Source organism: Ammospiza caudacuta, chromosome 31, assembly GCF_027887145.1.
Source record: "Ammospiza caudacuta isolate bAmmCau1 chromosome 31, bAmmCau1.pri, whole genome shotgun sequence".
In the NCBI taxonomy this organism is placed as follows: domain Eukaryota; kingdom Metazoa; phylum Chordata; class Aves; order Passeriformes; family Passerellidae; genus Ammospiza; species Ammospiza caudacuta.
Genome location: NC_080623.1, coordinates 2122734 through 2135174, shown reverse-complemented (window position 1 = coordinate 2135174; position 12441 = coordinate 2122734). Strand labels below are relative to the sequence as shown.

Below are 12441 nucleotides of genomic sequence, written 5' to 3'. Positions count from 1 at the left end.
CTGGTTCTCTGGTTTTTGGGGTCTCTGGGCTCTGGCTCTTGGGGTCTCTGGGCTCAAACTCTGCAGGATTTGGGGTCTCTGGGCTCCAACTCTGCAGGATTTGGGGTCTCTGGGCTCTGGCTGTGCAGGTTTTGGGGTCACTGGGCTCCGGATTTTGGGGTTGCTGGGCTCTGGCTCTCTGGGTTTTGGGGTGCCTGGGCTCTGGGTTTCCGGGTTCTGGGGTCCCTGGGCTCCGACTCTGCAGGATTTGGGGTCTCTGGGCTCCGGTTTTTGGGATGTCTGTGCTCCGGCTGTGCAGGTTTTGGGGTCTCTGGGCTCTGGCTCTGGTTTTCAGACCTCTGTTCTCTGGCTCTGCAGGATTTGGGGTCTCTGGGCTCCAGCTCTCTGGGTTTTGGGGTCTCTGGGCTCCGGCTGTGCAGGTTTTGGGGTCTTTGTGCTCTGGCTTTCTGGTTTTGGGGTCTCTGGGCTCCGGTTCTGTAGGATTTGGGGTCTCTAGGTTCCGGCTCTCAGGGTTTCAGGGTCTCTGGGCTCCGGCTTTCTGTTTTTGGGGTCTCCAGGCTCCGGCTCTGCAGAATTCGGGGTCTCCAGGCTCCGGCTCTCTGGGTTTTGGGGTCTCTGGGCTCCGGTTGTGCAGGTTTTTTAGGGTCTCTGGGCTCTGGCTCTCTGGGTTTTGGGGTCTCTGGGCTCCGTTTTTTGGGGTCTCTGGCTCCGGCTCTCTGGGGTTCTGCCCCTCCTGGTTTTTTGGCTCCTCCGAGTCCTGGGGTGCCTGGATGTGGCCTGGAGGAACACAAAACATTGGAGATGTTCCCGTGCCGAGCTCTGGCTGCTCCCGTGCTCCCCAAAAACGTGGGAGCCCCAGGATCCCCCGCTAAAGATCCCCCCAAAAAGGAGGAATTTGGGAAAGGTGACTCAGGAGAAACAGAAAAGTTTCAAGGAGAAATCCTTGGATTTCTCTGCTGCTGCTGCTGGGAGGAGACACAAATAACCCGGGAGAGAAGAGTAATTAACGAGCCAATTAATGAGACATTTGTGATTCCAGGCTGGATGCAGGTGGGCATCCAGCTCCAGATCCCTTCCCCATCACACATCCCGATTTTCACACTTTTTGGGGCATTTTTTGGCATTTAATGTGACAAATCATTTATGCAGATGGTGGTGAGGGCAGGCAGGGAGGAGCAGCCATAGAGCAACAGATGGAGGGAAGGCATAAAATGCATAAAATATTAATAAAAATATTAAAAAATAAAGAAAGGGGAAAAAAGGTGAGAGAAGGATATTTAGGATGCTCCCAGTCTCCATGTGGATTTAATTTCCATGTTAATTAGGTGTTGATGAGGCAGAGAAGGGTCCAAAAGTTGGACCCATCATTATTAAATTTTGGGTGTAATCTTCTTCTTCTTCTAATTATCATTATCATTACTATCATTATTATCATTATTATTATTATCATTATTATGTTTTGGTGTTCAATAATAACAATAACAATGATAATAACTATAATAATTAAAAGAATAAAAACAAATAACAACAATATCATGATAATGATGATAATAATAAAAATAAAAATAATAAACCAAAATAATAATAAACCCAAAACATGATAATGATGATAATAATAGCAAAACAAAACATGATAATGATAATAACAACAATAACAATAATGAAATAATGTAAACCCAAAACATTATCATGATTATTATAATGATGATAATGATGCTAATGATGATAATGATAATAATAGTAAAACAAAACATAATAGTGAAAAAAAAAAATAATAATGGAATAATAAACCCAAAACATAATAATTATAATGATAATAATAAAATAAAAATAATAAAACCAAATAATAATAAACACAAACATAATAACAACAATAACAATAACAATAATAACAAAATAATAATTAGTGAATAATAATAATAGTGATTAATAAGAATAAAACTAAAACAGGGGGCAGGATCCTGACCCCAAAAGAAAGCTGCAGCATTTCTGGAGCCCCTGGCAGCGGGAGCAGCCTGCAGTGCTGTCACTGTGATATTTTATGAAAATCCTTTCACTGGGATTTTCTCCTGAGAAACCTCAGAAAAGAAATGTAAACAAGAATTATCTGATTGCTTGGAATGTGGTCTGGAGATGGTTTAGCAACAGGTGAATCTTTGATTGGTCCCATGTGAATTGTTTTTATTTGATGACCAATCATGATCCAGCTATGTCGAGGCTCTGAGTAGTCACAAGTTTTTATTATTCATTCTTTTAAAGCCTTCTGATGTCTCCTTTCTCTTTCTTTTAATATATTTATTTTTTTACTGTATATATATATATGATTTATATAACATATATTATTTATTGCCATCATATATTATTTATCATATATAATTCATTATTAATTATATATCATATATTATTTATATAATATATAATATATGATTTATATATAATATATTATTTATATTATATTATATTATATTATATTATATTATATTATATTATATTATATTATATTATACTATACTATATTATATTATACTATATTACATTATATTACATTATATATCATACAATATTTATATAATATATAATATATTATTTATGTATAACAAATTATTTCTTATTTAATGATATATATTTAATATAATACATATAATAAAATAATAAATCAGCCTCCTGAAACATGGAGTGAAGATTCTCATCCCTCCCCTGGTCCTGGGGCCCCCCAAACACAACCCCACAGGGGCACCCCAGAGTTTCCATTCCCAGGATTGCCATCCCTGCCAAGCCAGGGCAGAGTTTGGTGCCCCCATACAGAACCTGGAGGGCGATGCCAGGGCCTGAGTGCCCCCGAGGGCACGGGACAGCCTGGGGGGCAGCACAGGGGTGGGGGCATGAGAACCCCTGGGCCTGCAACCCATGGGGTCAATGGGATCGATGGGATCGATGGGATGGGATCAATGGGATCGATGGGATCAATGGGATCAATGGGATCGATGGGATGGGATCAATGGGTTGGGATCAGTGGGATCAATGGGATCAATGGGATCGATGGGATCAATTGGATGGGATCAATGGGATCAATGGGATTGGGTCAATATGATCAACAAGATCAATGGGATCAAGGGGATTCGATCAACAGGATCAGCAGGATCAATGGGATCAGTGGGAGGGGATCAATGGGATCAGTGGAATCGATGGGATGGGATGGGATCAATGGGATCGATGGGATCAATGGGATGGGATGCGATCAATGGGATCAATGGGAAGGGATGAATGGAATGTGATGGGATCAATGGGACAGCAAGTGATCAATGGGATCAATGAGATGGGATGGGATCAATGGGATTGATGGGATCAATAGGATAAACAGGATCAATGGGATGGGATCAGTGGGATCAATGGGATCGGTGGGATTGATGGGATGGGATCAATGGGATCAACGGGATGAGATTGGATCAATGGGATCAATAGAATCAATGGGATCGATGGGATGGGATGAATGGGATGGGATCAACGAGACAGGATCAATGAGACAGGATCAATAGGATCAATGGGATCGATAGGATAGATGGGATGGGATTGATGGGATACTATCAACAGGATCAACAGGATTAATTGGGTGGGATAAATGGGATGAAATGGGATCAATGGGATCAATGGGATGGGATCAATAAGATCAACAGGATCCATGGGATAGCATCAATAGGATCAATGGGATGGGACTGGATCAATGGGATGCTATCAATGGGATCAACAGGATCAATGTAATCAGTGGGATGGGATCAACGGGATCAACGGGATCAATGGGATCAATGGGATCAATGGGATCAATGGGATGGGATGAGGGGTCAGTGCTGTGCCCCACTGTCCCTTTGGGGGGCTCGTGTGGGGTGCAGGGGTTCAAGCACAAGAGTCACCCTGGGATGGCCACGGATGGAGGGGTTGAGGACAGGTAGGACAGGTTTGGGGGGGCACAGGACAACCCAGCCCCAACCCTTCACCCCCAAAGTGAGGACCCCCATGGCCCCCATCCCTGTGCAGCTCCCAGGGAAGGTTCCCCCACCCCAAAACCACCAAAGGAGGGGCTCAGGGTGGCTGTGGGGCAATGCCCCCTCTATGGGGTGCTCAGTCCCCCCAAACTCTCACAGTCCCCCCCCACTGTTCTGCAGCACCCCAAAATGTCCTTGGACCCCCCCCATACCTCAGTACACCCCTGTAATTCCCCTGCCTTGCCTTTCCCCCCCAAATCCCCTCTGGGGTTCCCAACAGGACCCCGATAACGTCCTGCCCCCCTCTGCCCTGTTTCTCTTCTCCTGTACCCCAAAACTCAGCCCCGAACTCCTCTTGCTCCCCCCAGCTGGGCATTCACACCCCCTTCCCTGTCCCGGGGGTCTCCAGCCCCCTCCTCTCAATTTCCCTGACCCCCCCAATTCCGGGGTGACCCTCACTAACCCAAAGCCCCCCTAAATCCTCATCACCCCCCTCTGCCCTCACTCGGAGCCTTCGTGTCCCCCCATTCTCCCCAATTCCCCCCCAGACCCCTCCAAGCCTCTCTCACCCCCAAACCGCCTTTGCCCCCCAAATCCCGGGGGCCCCTCCCCGGGCAGGACCCCAAAACTGTCCCCAACCCCTCACCCCGTTTGAGGCGTCCCAGATTGGGGATTTGGGGTTTGAGGGGTCCTCTCCTGCCCCCCCCCCCGATCCCTCTTCCCTGCCCCGGGGCTCTCCAGCCCCTCCTCCCCTTCCTGAACCCCAAAACTGAGGGGAGTCCTCAGGGACCCCCCTCACCCCCCATTTCTGTGCCCCCCAACACGTGGTGTCCCCCCAGTTTCCCCCACAAACCCAGCGCCCCCTCCAAACCCCACAGCCCCCCCAACCTGTCTTGCCCCCCCAAATCCCCCTTGGACCCGCCCACAATGTCCTGCCCCCCTCAGCGCTGCTTCTCCTCTCCAACACCCAAAAATCCACCCCAGCCCCCCAAATTCCTCATGCCCCTCTCAGGGCGGTCACCTTCGTTCCGCGCCCCCCAATTTCTGCATTACCCCCATTCACGGACCCCCCCCCCCAAATTCCGGGGTGCCCCCAGGGACCCCAATTGTGCGAGGTGCACCCCGCTCCCACCTGCCCCCACTCGGAGACTTCGTGTCCCCCCGTTCTCCCCAATTCCCTCCCAGACCCCCCCAAGCCTCTCTCACCCCCAAACCGCCTTTGCCCCCCAAATCCCGGTGGTCCCTCCCAGGCCAGGACCCCAAAACTGTCCCCAAACGCGCCCTGTGTCCCCAAATCCTCCTGCCCCCCCGGACATCCCCCCTTTCCCTGCCCCGGGGCTCTCCAGCCCTCCTTTCCTGCCCCCCCAATTCCGGGGTCCCCCCAGGGGTGTCCCCTAATCCGGGGTCCCCCCCGGCACCCCCCGATCCCCCCAGTCCCCACCGTGCCCCCCCCCCAGTTCCTGCGCGTCTCTCCCCAGTTCCTCCCAGTTCTCCCAGTTCCCCTCCCGGCCCCCCCGCCCCGCTCCGAGCCCCTCTGCTCCCCCAATCTCCCCTGACCCCCTTTCCCCCCCAAATCCTGCTGCCCCCCCCCTCTGTCCCCCCGTTTTCCGCCGTTTTCTCCCGTTCCCCGCCCCCCCCAGCGCTCTTTATCATAAATATATAAATTATGCTAATTACGCCATTGCATATTCACCGCGCCGGGCCCGCCGCCCCCCGCCCGCCCCGGCCCCGCACTCACCGAGCCGGGGGTCGGGGGTCCGGGGGAGCCCCGGGGGGGTCGGGGGGGTCCCCGGCGCTCTCGGCGCTCCCGCGATCGCCGCGGCGGCCACGGAGGCGGCGGCACAAAGGGGCGGGGGGCGGCGGCGGCCCCGGCAGCGCGGGCCGGCTGCGGGCCCCGGGGGGCGGTCACGGGGGGCTCGCTGCCCACGGGGGGGGTCACGGGGGGCTCGGTGCCGCCCGGGGGGTCCCGCCGGGGGAGCGGCGGCGCTGCCCGGGGTTTCGGGGCCGCTGCGTCATGAACATAATTTATGCGCAGGCCGCTGCCGCAGGCGCCGTGCCGGCCGCAGCCGCTGGGGGCGCTGCGAGCGACAGCCGGGAGCGCCGGGAGCGCCGGGAGAGGGACCCGGGACAGGGACACGGGACAGGGACACGGGACAGGGACCCTGGGAGAGGGACCCGGGACAGGGACACGGGACAGGAACCCCGGGACAGGGACACGGGACAGGGACACGGGACAGGGACACGGGATAGGGACACGGGACAGGGACCCGGGACAGGGACACGGGACAGGGACACGGGACAGGGACACGGGACAGGGACCCCGGGAGAGGGACCTGGGACAGGGACACGGGACAGGGACCCTCGAGACCCCCGGGACAGGGACCCCGGGAGAGGGACCCGGGACAGGGACACGGGACAGGGACACGGGACAGGGACCCCGGGAGAGGGACCTGGGACAGGGACACGGGACAGGGACCCTCGAGACCCCCGGGACAGGGACCCCGGGAGGGGGACCCGGGACAGGGACACGGGACAGGGACACGGGACAGGGACCCCCGAGACCCCCAGGACAGGGACCGCGGGAGAGGGACCAGGGACAGAGACTGGGAGAGGGACCCCTGAGAGCCCCGGGACAGGGACCCCGAGAGAGGGACCAGAGACATGGACCCGGGACAGAGACCCCTGAGACTCCGAGACAGAGACCTTGGGACAGAGACCCTGGGACAGAGACCCCTGAGACCCCCGGGGCAGGGACCCGGGACAGGGAGTGCCGTCGCACAGAGCCCGGGAGCCCCGGAACCACCGGGAGCACCGGGAGAGAGACACGGGACAGGGTCCCCCGAGACCCCCGGGCGAGGAATCTGGGACAGGGGCCCTGGGACAGAGACCCCGGGAGAGGGACCCGGGAGAGGAGCCCGGGACAGAGACCACGGGAGAGGGACCCCAGAGATCCCCGGGACAGGGACCCCGGGATAGAGACCCCAGAGACTCCCGGATCAGAGACCCCCGGGACAGGGACGCTGTGACCACTGGGAGACTCCCGAGTCCATCCAGAGACCCCCACTGGGATAGAGAGGCCATGACCCCAGAGATCCTCGGCACAGAGACCATTCAGAGACCCCCTCACAATGGGATAGAGACCCCCGAGACCCCCCCTGGACACCCTCTGGACACCCCCGAGCCAGACGCCCCCAGAGAGACCCCAGAGCTGGAGACCCCTCCGGGAACCCCCAAAATCCAGAGGCTGCCGAGATGTCCCCGGGCCCAAAGACCCCCCCGAACCAGCGATACCCCCCCCCCACAACAGAGGGACACCCCAGAGCCCCCCCGGGGTCTGAGGCACCAGGGACACCCCCAGAACTAGAAACCCTGAAACAGAGACCCCCGAGCTGCAGAGGCCTTCTCAGCCCTGGAACCCCAAAACCCAGAGACCCTCCCCAGCACCAGAACCACCTCCAGCCCCAAGACCCCCAAATCAGAGGTTCCCAGCTCAGAAACCCCCAAACCCAGCCCCGAAGTGCCAGGACCCCCAAAACCCTGAATCGCTAATCCACGACCCCCAAACCTCAGACCCCGAAGTGCCAAGACCCCCCAGACCCTGGATCCTCAATCCAGGACCACCCAAACCCCAGATCCCCAATCCAGGACCCCCAAAACCCTGAATCCCTAATCCAGGACTTCCCAAACCCCAGACCCTGAAGTGCCCCAATCCAGGATCATCCAAACCCCAGACCGCCAATTCCAGACCCCCCCAAATCCCGTATCCCCAATTCCGGATCCCCCAAAACCCCAGACTCAGAGTGCCAGGACCCCCCAAACCCCAGATCCCCAATCTAGGACCCCCCAAGCCCCAGACTGCCAATTCCAGACTTCCCAAAACCCTGGATTCCCAATCAATGACCTTCCACACCCCAAATTCCCAGTCCAGGACCCCCCAAAACCCCAAACCCCAAAGTGCCAGAACCCCCCCAGACCCTGTATCCCCAATCTGAGACCCCCCCCAAAACCACAGCCTCGAAGTGCCAGGATCCCCCAAACCCCAAATCCCCAATCCAGGACACCCCAAACAGCAGATCTCAAATCCAGGACTCCCAAAACCCCTGAACCCCCAATCTCGGAGCCCCCCAAACCCCAGACCCTGAAGTGCCAGGACCCCCAAAACCCCGAATCCCCAATCCAGGACCCCCCAAAACCATGACCCCGAAGTGCCAGGATCCCTCAAATCCCAGACCGCCAATTCCAGACCCCCAAACCCCAAATCCCAATCCAGGACCCCCCAAAACCCCTGAACCCCCAATCCCGGAGCCCCCCAAACCCCACACCCCGGAGTGCCAGGACCCCCCAAAACCCCAGATCCCTCATCCAGGACCCCCCAACAGCCAGATCGCCAATTCCAGACCCCCCCCCAGATCCCCAAATCCCCAATCCAGAGTCCCCAAAACCCCAGACCGCCAATTCCAGACCCCTCAAAACCCCAGACCCGAAGTGCCAGGACCCTCAAACCCCGAATCCCCAATCCTGGACCCCCCAAACCCCAAATCTCCAATCCTGAAGCCCCCAAACCCCAGATCCCGAATCCAGGACCTCCCAAATGCCGGACCCTGAAGTGCCAGGAGCCCCCAAAATCCGGATCCCCAATCCAGGACCCCCACAAAACCTCAGACCTCCAATTCCAGACCCCCCCAAACCCCAGATCCCCAATTCCAGACCCCTCCAAACCCCAGATCCCCAATCCAGGACCCCCCAAACCCCAAATCCCCAATCCAGGACCTCCCCAAACCTCAGACCCAGAGTGCCAAGACCCCTCAAAGCCCGGATCCCCAAACACCAGATCCCAAATCCAGGACCCCCAAAAGCCCTGAACCCCCAATCTCGGAGCCCCCCAAACCCCACACTCCGGAGTGCCAGGACCCCCCAAACCCCAAATCCACAATCCACAATCCCCCCAAAACCCTGGATCCGCAATTCCAGACCCCTCCCAAACCCCAAATCCCCAATTCCAGACCCCCCCAAAACCCCAAATCCCCAATTCCAGTGCCCCCAAAACCCCAAACCTCAAAGTGCCAGAACCCCCCCAGACCCTGGATCCCCAATCCAGGACCCCCAAAACCCCAAATCTCCAATTCCAGTGCCCCCAAAACCCCAAACCTCAAAGTGCCAGAACCCCCCCAGACCCTGGATCCCCAATCCAGGACCCCCAAAACCCCAAATCCCCAATTCCAGAGCCCCCAAAACCCCTGAACCCCCAATCTCGGAGCCCCCCAGGCCCCCCCAGACGAGAGGGGACAAAGGGGACAGGACCGAACGTTAATGACCCCAGAGCCAGCCCGACCCCTCCTCATGAATATCATTAATATTCATTAATATTCTAATTAGCCCAGGTGCACCTGTTATTGGCGGCCGCGGCCCCGTTCTGCAGGGCTCATTTGCATACGCGCTGCCGTGATTATGAATATTTAATCCGAATCGTTAAATACCTACAGCTAGTTAAATGCCGGCCTCATTTGCATACATTTGCATAGCGCGAATGGTTTTTGCGTACGGGGAGAGGAAAACAGCTCGGGTGGGGGGGCGGATTTTAATTAACAAAGACTCAGAGGGGGGGATTGCGGGGGATGGAGGGAGGGGCGCCCCTAAATGGGTCTGGGGTCCCTAAACGGGTTTGGGGGACTGGGGAGGGGAGTAGAGGGGTTCCTAAATAGGTCTGGGGGTCTTTAAATGGGTCTGGGGGTCCCTAAAAGGGTGTGGGGGTCCCTAGGTGGGGTCTGGAGGTTTCTAGGAGGGGTCTTGGGTCCCTAAATGGGAGTGGGGGTCTTTAAATGGGTCTGGGCTCCCTAAATGCATCTGGGGTCCCTAAGCTGGGTATGGGGGTCCCTAAATGGGTCTGGGGTCTCTAAATAGGTTTGGGGGACTGCAGAGGGGGGGAGATGGGTCTCTAAATGGGTCTGGGGGTCCCTAAAAGGGTCTGGGGGTCCCTAAATAAGTTTGGGGGTCCCTAAATTTGGTCTGGGGTTCCTAATTGGGTCTGGGGGACTGGGAGGAGGGGGAGAGGGGTCCCTAAATGGGTCTGGGGGCCATAAATGTGTCTGGGGTTCCTAAACAAGTGTGAGGGTCCTTAAATGGGTCTGAAGGTCCCTAAATGGGTCTGGGGGTCCCTAAGCTGGGTCTGGGGTCCCCAGGCGGGGTCTGAGCGCAGCTCGGGGTCCCCCGGCCGCCCCCTCCCCCTTTAACCATAAATCCGATTTTTTCCCATTTCTGCGCCTTCTGAGGGCGAGGAAAATTTCCCCTCATGAATTATTCATGAGCACACCCCACGGCCAGCAGGCTCATTTGCATATTCATGCCGCAGCTGCTGCATTATTCATGAGCGGGAGGAAAAGGCGAGATTCGAGTCCTGACAGTGGGGGCGGAATGAGGGGAGAAAAAAATCCCAAAAAATGGGAATTTGGGACTTATAGGGGCATTTCACAACCTAAGGGGGCTCTTAATAATACAGAGATTTATTAATTATCTATATATATTAATATGATGATGATGATAATAATAATAATAACAATGATAATAATAATCATGATAATAATGATTAAAAAATATAGGTGTGATACACATTATATACATTTTTGTACTATATTTTCTCTTATTTTATCAGGATTTAATTAATATTTTAATATATTTTACTATTATGCTATGTGTTGTGCATTTATATAAAAAATTGTTGCCATATATTAATATTATACTACATATAATATATAACACATAACATATAACATATAACACATAATATATAATATATAATATATAATATATAATATATAATATATAATATATAATATATAATATATAATATATATTACATTTAAGAATGTATAGAATGTATAGAATATATATTTCTATACACAAATATATAATATATGCATAATACATATTCAATAAATTATACTAACTAAATTATATAAACATATCTCATATATATTTATGTTGTGTAATATATATATATTTATATATATATTTGAGAATTTGGGAATTTGAGACTTTCGAGGGCATTTCGCAATCTAAGGGAGCTCTTTAATCATACAGAGATTTAGGGATTATTTATAGAGAATATTATAACATTATTATTATTATTATTATTATTATTATTATTATTATTATTATTATTATTATTTAGAAATATAATAATATTGTATTTATATAGGTGTGATACACATAATATATATTTTTGTACTATATGTTCTCTTACTTTATCAGGATTTAATGAATATTTTAATATATAATATTATTATGCCATATATTGGGCATTTATATAAATAGTTATTGGCATATATTCATATTATAATATAGATACGTATATGTTTATATATTTACATATTATATATTTGTTTTATTTATTGTATTTTTATTTATTTATTATATATTTATATTTTATATAGTATATATTTATATATTTAAATATATATTTATATATAATAGATTTATTTTATTTACTATATTTTAGTTAATTTATTTATTATATATTCATTTATGTTTTATATAGGATATAAATATATATTATATACTTATCTTTTATACATTTAAATATGTGTTCATACATTTAAATATATAAATATAAAATAAATATAAAAGAAGTATAAAATATAAAAATATATTATATATTTTGTATTATATATTATATATTTATATATACATAAATTAATATATTGCAAAGTAATATATTTATATATTAATGCATAATTATTATTTTTGTACTAATATATTATTACAATAATTTATATAATGTTTTATTCATTAATTCTTATTAATATTTCTTTATATATTGTAGAAATAAATTGTATTTCTAAATGTGTGAAATTATTGTATTAATATTTTTAATGTAATTTACTATATTTACATATTGTTCTAGTATGTATTACATACAGAGGTATGTAAGGTTTCATATGTATTTTAGAAATACTTTAAAAATATTCATTTTAACTGCAATTTATACTAAATTCTAATGCTATGTTACATTCTTTACATTAAATTCTCATTAAATTTTTACCCTTAACAATGCTCAAATATAAAATTCTGTTATTCTCTGCCAGTATTTCCTGTATCTCCATATTCGAGATTTATTTCATTTTTAAACAAAATTTTCCAGACCCAGTTAGGACCCCCAGACCCATTTAGGGCCCCCAGACTTTGTTTAGGACCCCCAGACCCATTTAGGGCCCCCAGACCCCGTTCAGTGACCCCACACCCCCTTTAGGGACCCCTCCCCTCCAGCCCCTCCCCCCCCGTGACCCCGCCCCCTTTGGGACCCTCCCTCATTTCCCCCCCTCCACATTTTCCCGCGGTCTCTTTAAGATCGCGTGGCCCCGCCCCAAGCGCGATGACGTCACCACGTTCGCTTCCTGTCCCGCTTCCTGCCCCGTCCCTCACCCTCCCCCACGGGCCGCCCCCGCCTCCTCCTCCTCATCCTCAT

General features: G+C 50.5%; 1 protein-coding gene across 1 annotated transcript in view; it reads right to left on the bottom strand.

The window, feature by feature from the left end:
• The window catches only part of POU6F1 (POU class 6 homeobox 1), a 46600-nt gene extending 34159 nt beyond the window's left edge, over positions 1 to 12441 (bottom strand). Inside the window, 2 exon segments of the mRNA XM_058821971.1 lie at positions 5719 to 6142; positions 12359 to 12441. Coding sequence (XP_058677954.1) covers positions 5719 to 6142; positions 12359 to 12441 — 507 coding nt within the window.